Raw genomic sequence first — 24,470 nt, 5'->3', positions numbered from 1 at the left:
GAAAAAAGAAAATAAAATACCTATATACATTTTTATAAATTACTCGTCGTTACCATTGAAAAAATAAACCTAAAATACTCTCACATATGCTTCTCTATTAACCACCACTGTCATTATGAAAAAATAAACCCAAAATACTCTTATATCTCTTCTCTTTTACCCACTATTGTCGTTACGAAAAAATAAACATGTGAGAATTCTATAATCAAATAAAAAGACATTCTACGACATTGCAATGAAACAAGATGTCATCTGTTACCAGTAAGGCAGGTCAAATCAAAAGAAATAGAGATATGGGACTACAACTTGTATACAGTTTTAGTAAGTATGCATATTTAAATAGAATAAAAGATAGAAGAAATGAGATAAGAAACGTACATATATAACACTACATAATTCATCATGGGAGAAAACAATGAGACCAAGAGTGAAGCGATGTTGAGGCGATGGAGAGGAAGATGCATTGCGGGAGAAATCGGTGAGACCAGGGGTGAAGTGACAAAGCAGATCGATGAAAGGCAGAGGAACACAAGGAGGCGCGAGACAATTCGTAGCAGGAGAAAACGATGAGACTGGGAACAAAGGGACGATGCATGAGCACTACTGCAGAACATTTATCATTGACGGCTTTAAAGCCCCCTTCACTCTTAGTTTTGGAGCTGACAGTGCGTAACAGGCAGTGATAGTCAAAGACTATCACTGTCGGTGTGGAGGACTGATAGTGAAAGATGTTTTCACTGCCGGCTAAAGGCTCCAGCAGGCAGGATGCCTAGAAATCACCGTCGACTGATGGTTTCAGCTAGCAGTGATTCCCAAGACATTACTGTCGGCTAAATCCTTCAACCGGTAGTATTTTTCCTCTTCGGCCTCCCTCCCCTCTCCTCCCTCTCTTTGTCCTCCCTCTCTCTCCTCGATCTTTTCGTCTATCTCCCTCTCAATACATGCATATAATAAGACATATATTTAATATGAATTAATAATAAAAGCACATTCATTAATACATAGTAATTCATGTCATACAATAAGTGTGCTGGGTATCAACAAACACACATATATACCTAATAGTTCTCAAATATCACTCCTAAAAAGTCGATCGAGTTGAGCCAGTCCAGTATTCCTCTACCTCTCCTGTGATGAGGACCGCATCTCCGCACAGACGACGAATGGCGTGTATACGTCCGGGGACGCCGGGGGGTCGATGGTTGTGGAACGGAGGACCCGGCCACGCTTGATCGACTGTAGCGTCGCCTATGCTCTAGGCTCGTCGGCATGTCAAAGACGTCAAAGTCGGACGCCTGAATGCCACGACGGTTTGAACCTTCAGCTTCCTCCGTAGCGCACTGACGGGCCACCCTCTCATGCTCATTTGCAGCACACTGACGGGTCAGCCTCTCGTCCTCCTTCTGGGCACGCTTATGAGACGCTGCTTCTTGCTCCTCCGCAGTGCACAATATCATCATGGACAATGCTGTTGTACCAAATCAAAAAGCACAGATTCTGAAAAGGACAAGCAATTTATTGCCGAGACAGAAATAAAGACTGAACAGTAGGATTCAAACAAGTAATGACAGAAAAAAGATGAATCAACTTACTTATCCAGAATCTGATATTCTAATCATTCACTGAATTTATAGTAGCACGCTATCCAAGAATCAAATTATAATAGATAGCTTACTGCGGAGACAATACAAGAAATATGTCTCGGTATATAAGTACAGACCAGCAAAAATCATCAACAAGTCTCACCAGTGGCTACAATAAATATCAAACAACTAGAAAATCACAGATATAAACTATTGTACTTAGTAAATATCAATTTATCATCAAGTAAAGGGAATATATATCAGTATTGTCTATAACAGAAAAGGGGAAATACTCACAAGCATCATTTGAACACACAAAAGGACTGATGCAACATATGTTCTTATCATATAAACACACAAAATGACCAAGATAACATTTTTTTTTATCATTTGAACACACAAAAGGACCACAATCAGCATCTGTTCTTATTATTTGAACACACAAAAAGACCATAAGCAACATATTTTCTTATCATTTGAACACACAAAAGAATCACAATAAGTATATGTTCTTATCATTTGAACACACAAGCAGTCGATTATGAATCAGTACAAACTTGTCCTTAAACACTAAGAATCGGAGGGGAGGAGTCAGAGGGAGAGCCGAGAGGCCTACTTCGACGTCGGGGTGGTCGTCCATGGCGATAGCGACGGTGGATGAGAGCGTAGGGCACGGCAGCGCGAGCTCTTCGGCGTCGAGGTGCTCGTTAGGGTGGAGATGGTAGACTCCTTGGCGTCAGGGTGCTGGTCCTCAGAGACAGTGACGGTGAACGAGGGAGTAGTATACCAGTAAGAAGAACCATGACATAAGAAATTACCAGTAAGAAGAACCAAAATAGGAAGGTGGAATCTGGCAATAGTGCTTTACTTTAATAAGTCATACTTATGTCAAACTCTAGATGTGCGTGGGCCACTTCTCTAGTTTTTATGAAACTTGTTTCATCTGAAGAATGACCGGAACGGTGGAACCCCAAGGCAACAGCAGTGATAGAGGTGGGTGCTGCCTGCCGACCCGTATTGATTGCTTTCCTTTCCGAAAGTTCTGTTGATTGCTCTCTCTAAATAAACAATTTGCAAGACGAGGAGCAAAGTGCAGGATGATCCAAGCAACGCCTTATCAATTGGAACCTTTCCGTGTCAGCTTACCAACGCCAGAAATGGCATGAAGCTTATCCTGCGTAACAGTGAGCATCAGATAGTAAACCTTATCTACTCCGCATGGAAACGTATTAGCTGACTTCCGTGCAGAGAATTCAGCTTGGATTTAAAAATTTCGAGTGCGAGGAGTAGTACTGTGACATTGAACATCTTGAAGATGAAACATGCATGAGAAGGCCGAAGTTCTAGGCCCAACTGTGCTCACCGGCTGACCCATTTGGTGAATTTGACTTGAGATGGCTGGGACCAGCCCAACGCTACCAGTTGGTCAGGAAAGTCCTACTTCCATTGCTGCCGGGCTGATAGTAGCTATTAAAGTTAGAATGCCAGCCCATTCTGTGTAATCCGGACCGGACCGGATCGGGTTTTCTCGTTTTTTCCATCCTGAGTTTCGGGCATATTGTTAGCGACCTGAATTAGTCAGCACTCAGCACTCTTGTTGTGGCTCTGGTAGTAGGAATAATAATGCGATCAGCTATCATATTGCCAGTCTTTTATTAGATTCTGATCCGCTGAAAAAGAAGTTCGAGCGTAACAGAGAAGCTAAAAGCAAGATGGAAAGCACCACATTGGTATTGAAAATAAATATTGATGGCTTCTTTAACGAGAAAAACAAATAAGGAGGATGAGGCTTTGTAGTATGTGATGAGACGAGATCCAAGTAGCAGGTGTATGAAAATCAAATGAGTTAGCAATATCCTGCATGTGGAACTAGAAATGTTGGTAGCTTTTTGTTAGGCGAGCGTCTGGGGTATGATCAGAGTTGTTCTCGAGTCTAATGCATCGAATCTTGTTGCTGCTCTCAAGAGAATTACTTTTGGTCTTTCTCCTCTAGAGGTTTTAGCGATAGAAGCGTGAAGTATGATACCGATACACTTCACCAAAGCCAGGTATTTTATTAAGTATTTAACAATACCTGTGATTGTTATTCGATAGCAGATGTTTTAGCAAAGTATGGTACTAATCTAGATAGGGATGGTCATCATCTATCATTGAATTATTTCTCAGATTTTATAACCAGGTGTGCCAACTATTTAGATGAGTCTGGATTTAATGGAATCTGTTTTCCACTGAAAAAAAAAAGAATTAGTCAGCGGTATCGTTGCATGGTTCAATTAAGTCATCTCTAACAGAAACTCTAAAAATTCATCCTCTATAACACTATTATAACATTCTCTATTTTTTTCATCTCCAACAGTCACCTATTTCTTACCTTACATTACTCTCTTCCTCCTCTCGGACCCACACGTATACTCACATAACAGTGATAGGGGCTCCTATATCCAACTGCAACTTTGCTACTAGAAGCCGGATCATGTTTTCCTATAGCGAGTGGCAAATCAGCTTTGAAATCTCCGTTGGAGTGGAAAACAGGAGCATAGAGCGGCAAAAGTACAAGCTTTCCGGTCTCCATTGGAGAAGGCCTTACTCTAGAACTAATCGTATGGCGCACACACACCTGCTGTTACGGCCACATTTACTTTGTAGGTCACTCTGTTGCTCACGATTGAGCTCTGTACATGTAAAATCTTTGTGTCGAATTTATTATCTCTACTTTATTTATATTTTTGTATTTACATTCTTACAATTTACTTTTTAGATAGGTTGTAAGTGTTTTGATCGGTAGATTATACATACTAAATAAACCTAAAGCACATTTAAATAAAAAATTAATATATGTTTATTTGATATTATTTTTAGAACCAAAATAGTTTTAAGTATCATAATTCGTCTCCTCTTAAGATGGCACCGATTCCTTTACATGTGTTGTTTTTAAAATATTAGTTAAAAAGAGCTAGAATAAAAAAAATCTCCAGATCGAGCCATCTATAATTGATGGCTTGATGCGTGTGTTTGGGTCATCGATTTACTAGCTGATACGAGTGTATATCGACCATGCATGCACCGGCCCATTGGAGAAAGTAACATATACAATGTTAAGACGTTGATTATTCAACATGAAAGGCAAGAGGAGCAAGGCACATTGGTCTGTATTCGTACGTACTCGCCGTTGTTCCATTGGTCTGCTGATACGAGTGTAGATCAACCATGCATGCACCGGCCCATGCATAATTTGATGCGCGTGGTGAGGGGGGGGGGCGGGGGGCGATCGACGCGCGCACAGCGACGCAGGCGGCGGGCTAGCTCGGCCGGTCGAGCTGCAGGCGCGTAACTCGTCGGGCGTCGGCGTCGGCGGCGGCGTGTCGAATCGGGCGTTCTTCTATTGATGGCGCGCCCGTCGGGGTCGCCTCCGTGTTCGCTTTCGAGACTGTACATGGGAGGAGCACAGAAAACAGCACACATGCCCTGTTATGGGCATGACATGGGCAGCGCAGGCTTGCTGGCTACGGTCTTAAGGGACTATTTGTTTCGGTTAGAGATTCTAAAAAACAGCTTATAAAAACTAGATTGTAAAAAGCTGAATTTTGAAAGGCTTTTAGACTGTAGATTCTAAAAAAAATTAATGAACAGTTTAGTAAAATAGACTTTTACAATCTATCAAAAGCTGAGGAAAACCAACTTCTCAGATTTTCACAATCCAACCAGCAGATTTTAAAAAGCTATAACCAAAAGCTGTCTGTTTGTTTCAGCTTCGGATTATAAAAGCTGAAAGCCAGAATCCGAAGCTGAAACAAACAGGGCATAAACTCGGATGGGAATGTACGGGCTTTTTGGTTTGAGCTCCTGACTAGCCTCATCAAAATTTTATTATTATCAAAACTTAGGCATGTTAAAATACGGATAAAAAACTGTTGTTTGAATTGTAGCCTTACCAATTTATGGTAATGTCAAAACACAGAAAAAAAATGATGTTCGGATTTCAAACGTGCTAATTCTTAAGAATTAGAATGACATGTGAGATCACGTGTCATTATTTATTTTTCTGACAAAATGTACTAAAGGAGATCTTATTTTATAAATTTAATTGTAATGGATATAACAATGCAATCACATCGTAATTTGAATATACTATTCAATAGATATAGTAATTTTGAACTCGCTAATATATGGGTTTTGAAATCCGTGCATAACTGACATGCTGAAATGCTCGAGTGTTTTTGGGCGTGCCAAAAGGTAGAGCTATCCAAACGACAGTCAATTATTTAGGATGTGCTAAAATATTAATAGAGTTAATTGGGGCTCTAAACCAAACTTACCTTACATGCCTGAGATCCATTGATCGAGTTGTAAAAAGAGAAATTTTCACTAGTTTATATAGACGCATGTCTTATCAGACTGTTTATCTGTGTTTATATTTATGATAAAAGGATATGTAATAGAATTATGGAGTAAATGAGATAATAAAAAAATATATGAATATTAGATGGATGAAATGAACATACGAGATGGATCATACAGTTCATAAATACATGTTGAGTTGTATTTCTGGTCTGGTGTGTAATTGCATTTCGGAGTACTTCTGTTCGGATTGTGATTGTTGCCCTTTCGTCCTGTCCGAATAACCGCTGACTGCCCCCTGTAATGTCTTTCGGTGCTCAATTGATAAACCAGAGCTTGCAAGATTTGCGGCAGCAACTGGATAACTGGATGGAGACCAACTATTTCATGACTATTTGCATGACTCTCTAGCACTTCTAGAAAGCTAGCTGTTCGGGAGCTATGAGCGTTGAATTTGGTGAGATGTTCTGATTTTCCCACCGTCCCATGCTGCTGGCCGTTTGACATTTTTCTCCTAGACATGCAGAAAAAGGAGTTGTGGAAGAAGGGTACAAGGAATATGATATGATGGGCCGGGGAGGATTTTGCCTGGCATCAGACGAGCATGTTCCTTGATGTGCCATTTCGCCCTAAGACTCTACTCTGACTGAATAACACCACTACAGCATCAGACCAGTCTATCAAATTCGAACCAGATTTGCAAGGGCATTCTAAGGCTAGCCTCAACGGATTTCTTTCGGAGATCAAAATTCTATCGTGAAGGAATTTTTTTTCCTTCAGCGCTCCAATGATTTCTTTTCACGGTTCTCTTCACGACAAGATTCCTAGGGTCATTCTTTTAAGACGGGATTCTCTCATTTTCCTTCGCGATTCCCTTCGAAGATAAGCTGTTGGAGATAAGAGAAAATAAAAGGAATAGGAACGGGAAAAAGAATCAGAAAGGGAACGAATGAAGGGAATATAGTTAAGGATGGTCTAAGATTTCTCTTTATGATCGAGAATCTCTTCCTTAATGAATTCTCGTTTTCTTTAGTGTTATAATAGTTTTTTTAAGGTTTCAATCACGAAGAAATTATCAAAATTATTACATATAGAACAGGATTCTTTTTGTTTTATCTTTACAAATCTTTTTTAAAAATCTATTGAAGGTGAGAGAAAATAAAAAAATGAAACGGGGAGAAATCAGAAAAAAAAAATATATATAGTTTGAGATGGTCTAGTACTCGTTTCGTATATTCGTCCTTCATAGCTACTATATCTACCTATAGATAGCTTATTCGGTCATATCAAGTGCTTGCTAGCTGGGTAGTATAGTCTAGAACTCTAGTCTCCGCGGACTACGATACCTGGAAAAAACTAAGCAGTTGACTCTCTAAGTGTCATGCATGATTAGGCACAGAACATTCTCTAGTTTCGTACCTGCCAAGTCAAAGCCTTGCAACTTGCTGCAAAAAACATTAACTTTTATTCGAAAAAAAATCATATCAAGAACTCTGGCTGCGGTTAAGTTGGTGGATGTCAGGTTCGAGCCGCCTGGGCCGGTATGCCGAGTGCTCCTGGGCACGGCCTGCCAACCGAGCAATTGCTCGGCCACAACTAGTTTGGACCGAAGCAACTATGTTTTGGCGCTTGTAATTTTATGTCGGCACTGTGAAACAACTAGCGCCCTTACCTGCTGTATCTTTACTCTTAATGGTGCAGTAGGACTACTTGCAGTCTTGCAGGAATCCTAATTAAATTTAGGAAAAAGACCCATCCTACCACATGATCTAGGTGGGGCCTGGGCTCAGCTGAGGAATCGGGGAAGAGAGAGATGTTGGGAGCGGCGCCCTCTCCTCTAGGTTGGAAGGTGGTGGGATTGGGACGGACGCGGCATGGACCTCGGGCTCTCCTTTTCCATGTGTCCGTGATTAAATGCATCCGGTCTTCCCCTTGTCCTGTCGTGCAAACCCAACCACATCACTGTTGTGCGCATCACACCACCACGCCCTTGTTCTCTGGCCACTATTTCCCATTCAATGCCCCTTACTGTTGGGGAGTTATTGTTTATACCTTGCACCCACTCTGTCGGCTCCATCGCTCGGATCCTCTACACTCGCTCATCATACATGCATATTCAAATCGATCTCCATCTCCTGGGTCTGGCCATGAGACAAACTTGGCAGAGTACCCACAATCTATTTCTTTCAAAGTTTTCTAGATGGACAAAAAGCTGAGGCTGGGCGGCCGTAGGTGTAGGTCCACGGCTAGCTAGCTAGCTACACTACGTCAAACACGTTGTTGGACGACGGCGAAGATGAAGGAACGGCAGCTGAAATGTCGCGCGAGTTAAATAATTAGACGGAGTACGTGCAGGCCCGCCGGAGGAGGAGAAACGCACGCATGCACATCGCGATCGCAGATGATGCTGGCCGGCGAGCCAATCGAGCTATGAATGCTCGATTGATCACGCGACCTCCTTTTGGTTGGGGCTGGTGGGCGCGGCCGCCCGGACACTTAGGCTTAGGGTTAATTAGGAGCGAGCTGGTAGTGCAACTGGGATCGATCGAGGTCCGGCCGCCTCGACCGATCCGGCTCAATTACACCTCAAATCCCCACCGGGCCGCTAGGTACAGTGATCGCATCCAACTGTCAAATTAATTGTGGAACAGCGGGGAGGAAGGATGGCTAGCCGCCGGGGCCACTTAGGGGATGTTTGGTTACCCGTATGCGTTCAGCTTGACTCGTATGAGTCATGCAGGCTGAGTTGAGACAGGCTGGAGAGATACAGTAAGGTCTGTTTGGTTGGCTGCATGTAGTCAGCCTGGTTGAGAAGAGATTGTGTTTGGTTGCCCGCATGAGTATATATTGTATTAAAAAAACTCACTTTTTTACCAAATAACATAAGGTTGAAAATATTTTATAAATTAGTATATCACAGGATAAGAATATTAGTGAATTTTTTTATAATTTTTAGAGAATTTTAATTAAATGTTAACTTAGGATTTTTAATCAAACTATTAAAATGGGTTGCTAGTTAGCTCTAGTATACTCACGAAAATATTTAGAATTTTTGGACCACTCTTGTATCCTTAAATAAAGTCTGAAGTTAAATAAAAAAATAGTATTTTTGCACCGGGTGAGCAGGCCCGGTGCGTACGCCCGATTTCGGCGTACGCGCGGAGCCAGGATGAGCGGATGCGCATGCATGGATGGATGCAATCTCGCGCGGCAGTACCAGCAACCAAACACAGAGCAAACGGACCGCGCCTGCACGCGCGGAGCCAGGCCGACGGGCGTGCATGCATCCAAACACGCCCTTACACGCTGTACCGTGCACAAACTAATTAAAGTTGAGGGCACCCTTTGATCGATATGATCCCTACGCACTCTTCTATTGGCATTCTTAGATGCAACTATTCAAAGAGATAGGCTAATATAGCTAGTCACAAGAGATCGAGTGTCTCTTGTTACGAGTGAAGTCAAGCTTTCAAGTTAAAATGTTGGTCATGTATATTTCTTTGAATGTTGTGAACTTGAGATCGGACGTACGATTGGATTAGACGTGCAGATTTGTCTCGAAAATCACATTTGTTTTACGGGCTACATTTGTTTTTAGATTTCTACGGACAAAGTCCCAGTTCGTATTGCTTTGTAAAAATCACCAAACGTTTGCAACACAGTATCATAGGGTTTACATCAAAATTTCATAGTCTATCAACTACTTTAAGACCGGCGAACGTGCCTTCAGCACGATGGTAAGGCACCGGCGTTGTGCCGAACCTAGCCGGGCTTCAAGTCCGGCTGTCGCACGGGAGTTCCGATTTATTTCGGATTTCTCCAGTTTCTCCGGCGTGGTGCTACAGAAAGGATTACGACGTGCTCGTCGTCTACGGGATTCTTGATAGGTCCTGGTGATCTTTGGATGAACGCTTTCTTCAAGCTGTGTGTAGTTGTAGGGCTAGCATGTGCGTGCGTTAGGTGTGCGTGGAGTGGGTGCATGTGTGAGGGGTGAGTGCGCGCGCGTTCATGTTCAGATACTACAGCTGTATTAAGTGGTGAAGAGTCAAAAAAAAACTACTTTAAGACCGTGTTTGGTTGGTGGGGTAAGTTTGAATAAGGAGATAGTCATCTATATTTTTGAGACATTTATTTGAAGAACGGATGGGTGCAACCATCCAATTTTTTGAAATAATTCTCAAATATGCTGAATAGAGTGATCCATTTAGTTTAGTCGGATGAGACAATCCACCTTGATTAATTATGATCATTAGTAAAATAATTAGTATATTATATTGCTAATTAGTATTTATCACTATGATATTATAGTTGTTAAGTATTAATGTGTTTATTAGTATACTAGTAGTGTATCGATTAGAGTATGATCTGTGATAATTAGCATATTTTATTATTAATTAGTAAATATTATGATAAAATTAGTATTGATAAGTGTTAGTGTATGTTGATTAATATGTGATTAACTATCATTTTTAAAATTAAAAGATATAATTTAGTTAATTACTCTTATCATATCTACTTCGTCCCTCCAACTAAAAAAACTAACTCTATCATATGAAACCAACCAAACAGACAACTTGAATAAATATATAAAAAACAAGATGTTCATGTCCCGTCTATTCCACCCTCTCACCAAACACACCGTGGGTGTACAACCTCATTCGTCTCTCCAGTCCATGAACATGGCTTTAGCACCAAACTGCACTCCATCCAGCTCCCATCCTCTGCATCAGTCTTTCTGGTCTCGACACCACCTCCTCCAATGCGCTAACTAACTAATAGAAGCTCTCCAATTTGCTCATCGGGCAAAGCAGCACCCAGTCCTTCAGCATGGGGATCACATGCCACCAATATCGGTGATGTATTGGTGGACTCGCAAAGCGTGAAAGACCCGTTCTCCTCTCTACAGTAGCAAAAAGCGACTCAGAGGCGATTCTCATTTTTTGGCGTCGATCTCCCATGCCTCTCTTCTCCAGTGGCCTCCCCAATGCCGGTGAAGGAGGGGTTCGGGTGGATCGACGTTGGGGTAGCTTATAGCTTAGTTAGTAGGTGTTGGGTTTGTAGATTTAGATATATAAGTAGGGATATGATGGTGTTGTTGGCGGCGGTTTCATGCCGGATTTTGTTTCTTCTTGCTGTCTCCGGTGCGATTGCTGTAGTCGACGTCGTCTCTAGCTACACTTGTGAGAGGTATGTGTATGTTTCATCGGTGAAGTCTGGTGGTTTGTGCTGTTTGTTTTGGTGGCGAAAGGTGGGGTGTTTGTGTTTCATCTCCTTTGTGGTGGTTGTTGCTGGATCGTCGATCTATGTGCCAGGGCTGCGGAGGTTGGTGTTGCTGAGTCGGTCTGGGTGCCAATGGCCGCGGAGATGGTTCTTTCCTTCTTTTGTTTTGCGTCCATCTGCGGTGGTGGCATGCGCGACGGAAGGCGTCATAGAGGAGGAAGATCATGGTTGTTTTGTTTGTTTCTATCGGATGTGGGATGGCCGATGGACGTTGATCTACATAGATGCATCTTGGGTGTTTCCAAGGCGCTGTATGTTGCGGCTTTCCAATGTTTGGAGTTCCCCAATCAATGGAGCAAGAGGATTGGATTTGGGTGCTTTATGCATCGGGAGAGAATGAAGAAAGATGAACAAGATCCTCAAAGATTTTTTTTGTAATTTTATTTTTCTCTAGGGTCCTTTGTATAATTTGGGGATGTATTGTGCTAACATTTTAATATAATCCCCTGCCTTTTAGGGGGGGGGGATCGATTATGTATTTCTCCCGGCTCCATTCTGAAAACAGAGGTGATAGGGTCTGTTTGGTAGAGTTTTTTCTGATTTAAATTCTCTGCGGAGAGTAATTTTTTGGTGAAAGTGATTTTGTGGCTGAAAGTGATTCTCTAAAATAAACTATATAGAGGAATTGATTCTATGCTAGAAGTGAATCAGGAGAAATTGTTTTTTTTTCAACTCCCTAGCTTCTAGTTCATCCCAAAGAATCACTCATACGGATTTCACTCAAGAGGTAAAAGCTGCTATTTGGTAGAACTTCTCTAATTTCAACTGAGAAGCTGCTATGAGAGCTCTACCAAACAGATCTTATGTCCCGTTTGTTAGAGCTCTCCAACCTCCTGATTCTGTGGTAGAAGTAGATTCTACGGTGAAAATGATTATGTTTGTGAAATCGTTTGGTCTGTTAGTGGTAGAAGTGATTCCTGAGAGAAGATTGTGTTGAAATTGAGGAGAATCAGCCGAGAATCGATGGAAGCTAGATTTTTCGGCTCCCACCTCGCAGTACAATACGTGGGAGTGGTTCTCTCTGATTCTACCGCAGAATCGATTTTGCAACAGGGTATTTGATAGAGTTCCCACCAATTCTAAAACGAAATCAACTCTCAAAACCCTACCAAACGACCCCTTAAAATATCCACAGCCCCAACCCACAGTGCTCAGTCTGCAGAGCTGAGCATATTGAGAACATCATGCTTTTTACTACTAAGCCTGAACTTTGTTCTTTACTAGATTGCGTGAATATTTTTTTCATGACTACTTTATGTTTTTTTTATGTAATAAAGAGTGCCGACATTGACATGCATTAACTCTAAAATGCAATGCAAATTGTTAAAGTTCAAGTTTAGACACCGAGCTGTGTCAAACAACCTTACACTCCCTCGTCCAATGACAAAAAAGTGTCGTCCTGTATATTGAGAAGGTAACCAATATATCACTTTGACTCTAATTTTTAATATAAAATGTATGCAAAATATACCATAGTTATAATATTTTGTTACTGGAGGGAGTATATATTTGCAATCAAGAGAGCAATTCCTTCTTAAATATATTACATTTATTAATTGTAACACTAACCCTGCTGCTTGCTTAGAAGGACAATTAAGGTGTAAAAATGTACTGTAGTACCTCTAAATCTGAAATGCTCAACACTTAATTTATATCTAGCAAGTGGCATCATGTATGAATAATAGTAATTTACACCAGCCTACATAGCAATAGGCATAATTAAGACACTTCTAATCGTTGATCAATGCATGTAGAATAATTATGTAAAGACCACTATGCTTCTACTATTAGCACCTGGCTAGCTGTCCTACCTGTAGATCAAATAGATAGATGGATGGCTTGTTCCAAGATTCCCCAGCCCTTATGCTAGATCTCCATCATTCTACAGGAATCGAACGGACCATCTAATTAATCAGAACAGCGTCTCGCTGGTAAAGGCCGGCCGCCTCTACAGGTACTATTCAAGCTTTTAATGCCTGGTTTGAATAAACTACAATTATTGACCACATTTTCCTCTGAGGTGTTAATGCGCGCATCATTGTGGATGCAGAAAAAGGCCGAGCGATCTTGGTACGTCCTCTGTTCGTTCAAAAATAATAGATATAACTTTTTTTTAAATTGAATTTTATACATTTTAATTAAATTATAAAAATATCTAATATATAAAAAATATATAGCTAGATTTATAATTTAAAATAGTTTCATACTTTATAGCTATAAATGATATATTTTGTAAAAAAAAATTAGTTAAAATCTAACTTTAAAGATCGGGTTCAAAACAAATATGTCTCCTGTTTATAAACTGAGGGAGTAATGATCGATATATATAATCTTTTTTTCTTCAAATTATGTCAGGAACTCTGGCGTTCACTTAATAAAAAAGTACTCCATCTGATTATAAATGTAGGTCATTTTAGCATCCTCAACTATTCTCTAAATATAAATCATTCTCAAACTTCTATATATTTTTTCTTTTTTTTTACACTTATTTAATAAATACTATCACTCTCACAAATAAATAAGTTATCTTTTTTAATGCAAAATAAATAAGAGATAATAAGTTCATTTGATCTAATTTCTTAATCTTTATGTATAAATCTAAAACGATCTATATTTGTAATCGGAGGGAGTAACTAAGACACAATCCCGGGCTGGCGTGTTGCTCGAGGACACCTACCAATCGAGTAAGCGCTCGATCGGTCTCCAATATCCAGTATAATTAATTACACATGATGCAAATTCTCCACTAGCTACTCCTGGCGGTTATTGCCTGATCTCACAGTTTGTCCTCTGGAGAGGGAAATTTTTCATAAGCTGCGTTCGCATGAATGCACATGTTGCATGAAGAAACGCTATTAGTGGTCACGTTTGTTGTGCTAATGAAGTTTATACAAGATGGAAACTAACCTGATCGGAGCTAGCAAAGTCTTGCATGCTGACCATGCATCGATCAAATAGCATATACCAATCCTAGCCAGCTAGGACACACAGTAAACTCAACACAGATCGGTTGGGCCGGTACTGCGGTTGAATTGTGCATATATGTACGTGACCTGGATTAATACAGAAGTCCCCGGCCGGACATTTGACAAAAATGCCACACAACGCATTACTAATGTGGGCCGTACACATATGTGGCTGCAGGTCGATCGGTGCACTGTCGTTGGATCAACATGCATTGTATGCAGAATGATGTCGAAAGCAACTACATATATTTTCACAAAACTCTGAGGTACTAGGTACCCGGCAGAAGAACACCACAGTGTCATGTTATAGACTGCCGAACGTGAAAATTAGAACAGGGATCATTGATCCAGTCGTTATCAAGCTTTGTTTTTTTTAAGCTACAGGAAACGAATCTGGTTGCATCATACACCATCCATCTGATCCCACATATAAGTTGATTTAGATTTATTATAAGTTAAATATTTTTAGATTTGATCATCAATAACTAAAACATATAAATTAACAATATAAGGTTGATGTTAATAAATTCATAAAAAATACATTTAACTTTTTTCTATTTTAAATAATATATTTTTATATGTACTATTAGTAAAATTACAATATTAAAGATCGTATCGATGCTCTAATGGGCTCATATTTACGATAAGAGAGAATAATTAATTTTTTAGCATATATAAAAAAGGGAAAATATGCGTGACATTTATGTCTGTAGCTACAGGTGACCACATGCGTCATTTACTACCATAACGATGCATGGTCCATGTTTATTGCTCTCAAGAACCACCATTTGCCTAATTTTCAGACGGCAATAAGCACATTCACCTGTGGACTGTGGTTCGACTTCGATCTCTACGGCATGCACGCTGTCTCCCAACCTAATACGGTCGGCCTCTGCTGCTCTCCGCGGTGTGTCGTGTACTCCTCGCTCCTCCCTCCGCGCCGAGCCGTCGGCCGGCACCCGTCATGTCGATGTCGTTCGGGTCGATGGGTACTTGGGGGCACCTGGTTGGCTTGGCGGCATCTCGAACCCGACCCCCGACCTGATCAGACCAGCCCTGACCGTGACACACGAACGCAGAGGGCAGAGGCAGGTGCTGGTCCAAGCAGCAACCTGTCACCTGTGTCTCCCATCTCAAGCGATGATTTTTTTAAATAATACTATTTTATTAATAAATTGTAAAAAATAATAACAAAATTTATAAGATTAAAAAATAGATACCTTTCGGTATGTGACGTGCCTATAAGGGATTGTTGGCACTACATATGCTGACTTTCTATGTGGTAGTGGATCTAAGGACATAGCAGCATGTGAAATATCGACATGTGGTGGGCCTAGCTAAGGGGTGCCACGTAGGTTGTTTGTGGTGCGAATGGGCTATCGGCACACGATGTTGATGTTGAATAGATTTTGTTGTCGTAGATGTTGTATGTTTATTACAATTATTTAACCTGGTGGAGTATAGTATGGTTATTGAATCAGTGATGTCGATCGTATTAGAGTTTAGTGTTTTTTACAGCCTTGGATATACCATGCATTGTGACCATGGATGAATTTTGAGTAACTTCTAGTATGTTGACACATAATTAAATAGTCCGAGATAGATTAGTTGCCCAAGTGTTAGGCTGGACGTATAATCTGCTAGAAGTTAGTCCGACGTATCAACAGCTGATTGTGAAGGTTCTAATTTTTAGATGTCGTGAAACGGGTGACAGTGAGAGCTTTGGGAGCTTACATGTTTAAAGTAATGGCAGCAATTTATGTCATTAGGGTTAAGACGAGGTTTTTCCCACTGCATCCTTATAGAAGTGAGCGATCTTGGTTCGATAAAAGCCAGCCCTGGCACAATATAAGCCGTTGGTGAAAATGTTATCAATGAGGAATAGCATGAGATTGTGGATCCAGAGGTCCCCTTGCCGACTACTACAGTGGTTGATGTAGAGATAACAATAGAAGAATGTAATGACGGGGAAGATAATCGGGTCATGATGCTTACTGATCAAGGAGAGCGGTACAAGGCACTTATGGACCAGATGCAGGCAGATGACGATGAGTTTCGTATATTTGTGGACTTAGGTGCTGGAATTATAGAGGAATGATTGAATTTTACATTGGAGAAGTTGACGACAAACGATGGACATGAGTCCTCATACCAGTATGATTCCATCCTGATGACCAAAGGTCATGTGTTTCATGACAAGGTTCATCTGTAGCATGAAGTGAAGAGATTGTGTTTCTCGGAGAAGAGGGAGTTCAAGGTGGTAATTTTTCATCCTCGGACATACGACGTGAAATGTTTAACTGAAGGTTGCACGTGGCGAATCCATGAATTCTTGTCGAGGTGTGACACTGTATGGGTAGCGTCCATTGTTGAGTCATATGGCTATAAGAGAAAGAGTAGAAGAGGAGAGAAGAGTATAAACATCTCAAAGCAGAGGCGTGTGAGGTAGATAGGGAGCAGAAGCGCAAGTGGGCACGTCGGCTTTGTGAAGCTAGATCTGAGGCGGCAAGAATAGGAATGTACCCACGCTGCACTTAATAGAGTGTCAGTAATAATCAGCTAGTTTTAATTCCCTAAGGTATGTTAAGTTTAGAATCCGTACATGTCTAGGGTACTTTCAAAGTTGTACCGTATATGTCAATGTCGTCTTACTTTCTATATGTGTCTTATTTAAATTCTGAAAGACATGTTAGGTTTATCATCGTTATATGCTATCTCTGTTAGAGTCAGTGTATGGCATGTGGTGCTTCGTGAACTTCAATATTCTAACATTAAAAGCGGTAATGTTTAGTGCCGACATATGCTAACCAGACCTTTGGGTGCTCTTTGGCTCTGGATATGCCTCACTTCCCAAATTAACAAATAATATTATAAAAAATAAAAAATACTGAACTGCAACCTATCGACACTTCATTTGCCGAGAGGCTTGTTTGTACTTTGTATACTGACATGAATGTCGGTACTTTAAATACCAACATCCCTATCAGCTATGGTCTGGTCCGATAGACAAATTGGTGTCCAACCGGGGATCTGTCAGCACGCAGAGTACCGACATGCTTTTTTGGCCCCACATGCACGCCGACAAGACCCTAGGCTCACTACTATGAAGGATGTTGGCATATGGAATGCTGATAAGTCACTAGCCAGCACTCTAGATGCCGACATGTACATATTTTTACAATTTTATAAATTTAACTATTATTTTTACAATTTTTTAATAAAATAATATTATAATTTTTTTTCAACGATCTACTAAGATCAATTAACCTTGTATAATTACTAGTGCTAGATCACATGAAGGGTTATATTCGTTAACCTCGTAGACAATGCGTAAATTAATTAACCCTGTGTTCGATTATTGCGCAGGGCTGCAACAGTAGGTTTTCTTTAAAAGACAGTGGAAGTATAGCTCCTAATCTCTGCACAAATTGGTATGGCAATTTATGGGATGCACCGGACGCACACACTCGCACTACGACGTGCATACTGACATAACGCGTACGCTTTGTTATCAAAAGATATATCGTATATCATTAAAAAAATTATGCATTAATAAGACATATAAAAAATAAATATAATATTTGATCTCAGATAAATAAAGATACAACTATCTTCACTAACCTTAAACCAAGGTTTTGGTTGGGTTCTGAACTACTTCCTTATAGCGTTTTAGTTTCTTTTATAATATTTAAAATATACGTCGTTCTACAATTTTGAGATAAATTTAACTCAAAATTTTTAATCTTATTTCTTCATTAAGTAACTTCCTTACTAATGCAAGTTATTGTTTTCACGCAATAAATAATATTAAAATAAAATAAAATGATTATTTTATCTCTTACTTAATATTTATATTCAACTCTAAAATATCATCTATTTTAAGTCCAAGGTAATACTATATATAATACTATATTTTCGTCCATTTAAAGCTGCGCTCTACTTGTCGGTGTCCTGATTAAAAACGCCAGATAGCACCGTCGTTAATCCGTGACTGGTGGGCCCTCACCTGAGAAAACGAGGTGGCAAGCTGCAGCCTGCAAGTTGCAACACGCTGATGTGTACATGAATCAACCTGCCGCGCAGAGGACGAAAACGAGAAACAGAACCCCGGCTTCTCCATCAAATTTTTTTAACTGGACACCAACCAAACATTGGACAGTATATGTGTACCACATATTGTTCCCGGAAACATGGATGAATTTCCATCTCGGATAGGTACTCGCTTAATTTTCCTCAAAATTTGTGTTTTTCTTAGAGTACCATTGACTATCTCGAATATGTTTCTTCAATTACTCGTTTCTTCACATCTTGTAAAATTGTGTAAAGGCATTGTTATGACATGGGACCAGTGCTCGGTTATAAGAGGCTACTGTCGAGCACCATGCCTACCAGGCCTGACGTCCACCTCCTCCTTAAGTGATCGTCAAAGCTCCCGAGATAATTAGAAAAATTAATGTTAGGAATTTGGACATCAGATATATATCATGCTTACTCAAGGAACGAGCCAATATTGTTTTGATATATATAAAGATATGTTTTAGTTTTTAACGTATAAAAGTAATGTGCATGGATTTCTCCAACATATCTTTCCTAATACTATGATTTACTAGGTTTCAAAATTCTGCAATAAAACTTAGTGGTCAAATTTGGATTCAGAGACCATATCTGTGTCAAAAATAATATTTGAGAGTACATACACTACTACATAAAAGATTATCACCGACGGTTAAAAAACCGACAGTGAATTAGCAGTAGTGATAATTCATAATTACCACTGTCGGCCTATGAATTGGTAGTGACAACCTAACTATATATTACTGTCGATTCATACATCGAACCAGCAATTGTAATCCTTCTACATGTGCAAGAATAATCTACCCTGAACTCTTCGTCATGGGGATTTGTCTTAAATTTGATCTCAAACTTAAGACCGAAACTCTATACCGAAATGTTTATGGTAGAGTATTTTATACTTAATCTAAAAATAGGAACAAATATTACAAAGTTATTGTACCAGATACAATAGCATTGTGTCATCCGTTATACATCTTGGGCTATTCGAGTGATAATACTATTCGAGTGATAATAATAAGTTTAAACGAACGGTAAAAGCACAATCTATAACACTTAAAACTTAGCTAGGAGCGAATGTGTATTTTGCCATTTGTTTAGATCTACCTATTGCTACAATCATATTCACACAACATCCGCGCGCGCAGTGGAGATGGGGAAGGAGCGCGACCACATGTTAGCCCGATGACAGGCTCAACGAACATATGCGAGGTGGCTACAACTCGAATGATGGCGGACGTTTGTAGTGGAGAAGGTAAGAGGAGATGAGGAGATCGCATGGAGAGGAGATGGGGGAAGACGCGCGATCGCGCGTTGGCTTGGGAGACGACGAGCTTGGTGAACATGAGGTGGTTATGGTGAGGAGCTCGTGTGAGTGGTGTTGAAACCGGGCATGAGGGGTAGAGGCGGCTGTAGTGGAGACGAACATTGACCATTGCTCCACTTCGACCGCTACTATCCCTCTGAAACGGCTTCGGAGAAAGCAAAATGAGATGGGTGTTGTGAACGGTGATAAGTTCTATTTATAGAATAATTATCATTGCCGGTTTGAAATACAAATCGACAGTGATAATAATTAGCACCGTCGATTCATTTTTGTTAATTATTACTTCATCAATTTGAATTATGAACAAATAGTGATAAATATTATTACTGTCGGTTTGGAATACAAACTAGTTGAGATAAATATTATCACTGCCGGTTATTAAAAATACATCTTTTTATGTATGTCTTTTTAAGAATCGGTATTGATAATTTGATTATCATTATCGGTTAGTACTGGCTCAGTTTTTTATGTGCGTTTGGAGTTTAAGAACCGGCAGTGATATATTATCTTTGCCGGCTATTATTAACGTCAGGAATGATATATTTTTTTAAGTAGTGATGTGAAAGTAGTATCAGCTTGATCAACCTAGATGCCAAAGTAAAGATATTGTTTGGATATATGTTGTTTCAAGGTCAATTTGATTTGGCTTTGCTAGTTATCAGGCTTATAATAATTTCTCAAAGTAATCTCCCCTTTTTCACGCTGGGATATATGGCTTTATGTATTATTTGTCTATGGACGGTTAAAATTTTTCCTTATCCCTACCAAATAAAGCAAGTGCTTTCATAACATATAAACCGCTAAAATAACAGATTGTGAGAATGAATGGGCAGATATATACATGTAGTGCCTTCGATCAAAATGGAACACGCACTGACACACAATCCTGTCAAAGGAACAAGGGCACGCTCACAGTACAAGCGAACGAAGTTCCTCTTCCAGCTCCTGCTGTGAATACCCGTCCCCTCACGCGCGCACGCACGAACCCTATAATAACCCCTCGCCAAACACCTCGCGCCACACGGAGCCACACCACACAAAAGTTGCAAGCTACTAGCAGCTGCCGCCATGGAGAACCCCTACGCGAGCTTATTCAAGAACCATGCCCACCGCCACCGCTACTACTACCACCACGCAACGGCGCCGGCGCCACCCCCGCACGCCGCCTACTCCCTGCCCTTCTTCCCTACACCGCCGCCTCCAGCCCCGTCCTCGCCTCCGCTCCGGGAAGCCCTGCCCCTCCTCTCGCTCGCCCCGGCGTCGCGGGAGGAACAGCTGGGCGGCAGGGAAGCGGCAGACTCAGACGACGACGGCGGCGAGGAGGGAGAGGAGGAGGAGGAGGAGGAGGAGAAGGAGGAGGCGGGCTCCGCGAGCGGTAACCCCGGCCAGCAGCGCGTGGCAGAGCTCTTCGCGGACTTGAACGCCAAGGCAGGCGACCCGATGGACGCGGAGGCCGGCGGCGAGTGCTCAGCTGGCGACGTGACGGTGGCGCTGCGCATCGGCCTGCCCACTAGCGCGGGCGCGGCCGACCTCGTCTCTGGACTTTCAGGCGCCCAGAGGCAGTGCGACTTCGAAGAGGAGGAGGATGACGACGGCGGGAGCAATAATAGGGAGAGCGGCGACAGGGAGGAGGCGGCGCCGTTAGGGTTCCCGTCGACGCAGATCGGGCGCCTGAACAAGGGGCAGTACTGGATCCCGACGCCGTCGCAGATCCTCATCGGCCCAACTCAGTTCTCCTGCCCCGTCTGCTTCAAGACCTTCAACCGATACAACAACATGCAGGTGAGCAGTTGAGCCACGTTCATTAATTCACTGTTGCCGCTCTTCTTGCCTCATGCATCTAATTACAAACCTTCTATCCTATTTTTTCATTGGATTTTGCTTTGAACTACTAACAAACTGAAGTGATTTTCTCTTAGACAATTACGATCGATTAACAAACTGAACTGGTGCATGATCCTCAGTTTTCCGCTTGGGTTCATTTCGGTCGTGACCAATAAATTGTGCGTGATTGATTGCCTTCTTTTTGTCTGTTTAACACGAAATAATTTGGGGTTGCTAGTTTCTTCGGCGACCAGACTATATATGTCGATCCAATAATTGAAATTACCTAACAATAAACGATGTGGCAGTAGGTTAAATAAAGTTTGTACAGTTGTGAAACACAAAGGAACTTAACAGTAAGATCTATGAACGAATTAACAGCTTGGTGCTGTAAATAGTTGCGGTTCCTTTGTCTGGAATCGGGACAAAGTGAACAGCGCACGTCTCATTTGCTCTTAGTTCTAACTTGATCACCCTTTTACCGTATGCTGTTCCTAGCACCTATAGTCCTGTAGCATCGATCTGTCAATGAAAATCTGAAACTATTAATATTTAGGCCCTATTTGTTCTGGCCGGTATATTATTGGTTATTGTCGTAATATATAAGCTAAAACAAATAAGTTAATTGTACAGTCTAACTTTTAATAATCTAATGCTTAGATGGTAACAATTCAACCATCTGTATTCCAGCTTATCCAAATTGTGCATTTTAGCTTCTTCCAACTTACCCTTACTCCTACTAATGTGAAAATAAGGATCCAATACATACACGTGCTCTTGACTCTGGCCGGACCCTGACCGGAGATGAAGCTCAGAAGGCCGCAGTGGCCGCCTTTTCATGTGATTGAACAAAACAATCATGGCCAGGAGAAGCCATGCATGCACGCAACTTTCATGCTTTTCTTAGAGGCGTTGGGTTTTCCGGTAGTTCCTCTTTCCTTTGGAAACGCATGCGTGCAGGCGAGTATGTGGGTGGTACTGTGGAGATCCCAGTGAAGATCTCTCTTCGCCTTTGCTGATCTCTCTCTTTGTGTCCTTCCTACGGAAGTGTATGCATGCAGCTTGATCATCAGATGCTTGGTGTATCCGGCTATGGAGAGAGATGAACATGCATGCAGGCAGACAGCTTGGTCATCAGATAGTGCGTGCCTGATCTGAATACCTGATGCGAATTTGCTGCTGCAGGCCATGACCAGCCACTTTCTTCTACACTGCTGACCTGATCTTCCAGTCCCCTACCATTCCTCACCACTGATCCTGTAGTATGATGAGCTTTGTCCAGATAGGATGATTGATCAGGAGCTCAGGACAACAAACTTAACTTTCTTCGTTGATATTTTCACTACAAGCTAATCAAGCATTGACTTACGATTCGCTGCCATCTTCGTTCACATCTCCCGAGAACTGCAAGAGATCTGCAGTGCTCTTTGCTGTAGCTTAGCTATGCCGTCCCTGCCACACACACTGTGCACACACGCAATCCTCCAAAGGCCAAAGGAACAACACACGCAAGCAATGGCCTAGCTCTAGTCTGGAAGCTAGCTATAGCCCTCGCTTTCAAAAGCTAGCCAGGCCTCTGCACTCATGCGGCTTCTCCGGTTTCAGCACTGACCCGCTGCTGCATGCTGCTAGGGAAAAAGAGAATACTACTGTTTGAGGCGACCAGCTGTCTCCTCTGATCATAAGCAACCAATGTCAAAGATGTCCATAATCCATATGCCTCTCGAAATGAGCAACGCATTCAAAGATAGCATACTAATCCTATACATGATATCAAGTAAATGAACGGTACTGGAGTATAGTAGCTAGTTGTACCTCATGCATGATCACGTGAGCGTCCTACGTACCTGGAATTGCAGCATATGATCATGTAAGCTATGCCATGTTAGCATGTACAGAAATTACTGACTAATTATCACTGGATTAAGTTATGATGCATGTTGCTGCCTTGTAGTACTTGTAGTATCATTAAACTGTACAAGTGTACGTGTGCTGATGATTCGTTGTGCTATTGATCGTGCGTACATATACATGTACGACGTGATTATACCTGCAGATGCACATGTGGGGTCACGGGTCGCAGTACCGGAAGGGTCCCGAGTCGCTGCGCGGCATCCAGCCGACGGCGATGCTGCGGCTGCCGTGCTACTGCTGCGCGCCGGGGTGCCGCAACAACATCGACCACCCGCGCGCAAAGCCGCTCAAAGACTTCCGCACGCTGCAGACGCACTACAAGCGCAAGCACGGGCTGAAGCCCTTCCTGTGCCGCCGCTGCAGCAAGGCCTTCGCCGTCAAGGGCGACTGGCGCACGCACGAGAAGAACTGCGGCAGGCTCTGGTACTGCCTCTGCGGCTCCGAGTTCAAGCACAAACGCTCGCTCAAGGACCACTCACGCGCCTTCGGACACGGCCACGGCGCCGTCGGCGGGTGCGGCGGCCTCGACGAGGACGACGACGGCGCCATCTCCGACATCGAACACGACGGCGCCACGGCGGCTAGGTCGCTGTGATGGACCGATCGATCGAGCTCTCTCACCTGCAGATATCGATCTTATATGTACAAAGACCATATGATCGATAGCCGGCCGGTGCACGTGCGTACGTGCTGAACAATATGTGCTGCACTCCCCGTGTAGTCACGTATAAATGTTGTTTTGGTTGTGTGTAGTTAATTATTTTAAACTTTGGTTATATATTATTTTTTATGTGTCGAGTTTGTATATTTGAAAATAATATAGATAGTTTTTTTTAAAGTAGTTTAATAATAATATATTTAAAGAGATCGGTGACGTCCTAAAATGGGTGAATTAGGATATTTAAAATTATTTTAGCTCAAAAATAATACAAGATAAATGTATATTAAATTCTATCTAGATGCGTTCTAGATTTATCAAGTGTGTCTACTATATCGATCAAAATGCTTGTAACCTATCTAAGAAGATAAATTACAAGAATGTAAATGCGGAAACGTAAATAATGCAGAGAGAGAAAACTTGACATAAGAATTTTTTTTCTCGTAGTATCGATGGCTTTCAGACCACACATAGTACACGTTGGAGCTCTATAAAAGATATGCTCTCGA

At 41.6% G+C, this 24,470-nt stretch overlaps 1 protein-coding gene across 1 annotated transcript; it reads left to right on the top strand.

The window, feature by feature from the left end:
- Window positions 1-20,458: 20,458 nt before the first annotated feature.
- Window positions 20,459-24,104, top strand: LOC133902175 (zinc finger protein WIP2-like). The gene is made up of 2 exons (XM_062343771.1): window positions 20,459-21,347; window positions 23,446-24,104. Exons 1-2 carry the CDS (start codon window positions 20,634-20,636, stop codon window positions 23,896-23,898), a joined length of 1,167 nt encoding a protein of 388 aa, XP_062199755.1. The 5' UTR covers window positions 20,459-20,633; the 3' UTR covers window positions 23,899-24,104.
- The last annotated feature ends 366 nt before the right edge of the window (window positions 24,105-24,470 follow it).

This window comes from Phragmites australis, chromosome 20 (genome assembly GCF_958298935.1).
Source record: "Phragmites australis chromosome 20, lpPhrAust1.1, whole genome shotgun sequence".
In the NCBI taxonomy this organism is placed as follows: Eukaryota; Viridiplantae; Streptophyta; class Magnoliopsida; order Poales; family Poaceae; genus Phragmites; species Phragmites australis.
Note: the sequence above shows the minus strand (reverse complement) of the source record. Positions and strands in the feature narration are given on the sequence as shown.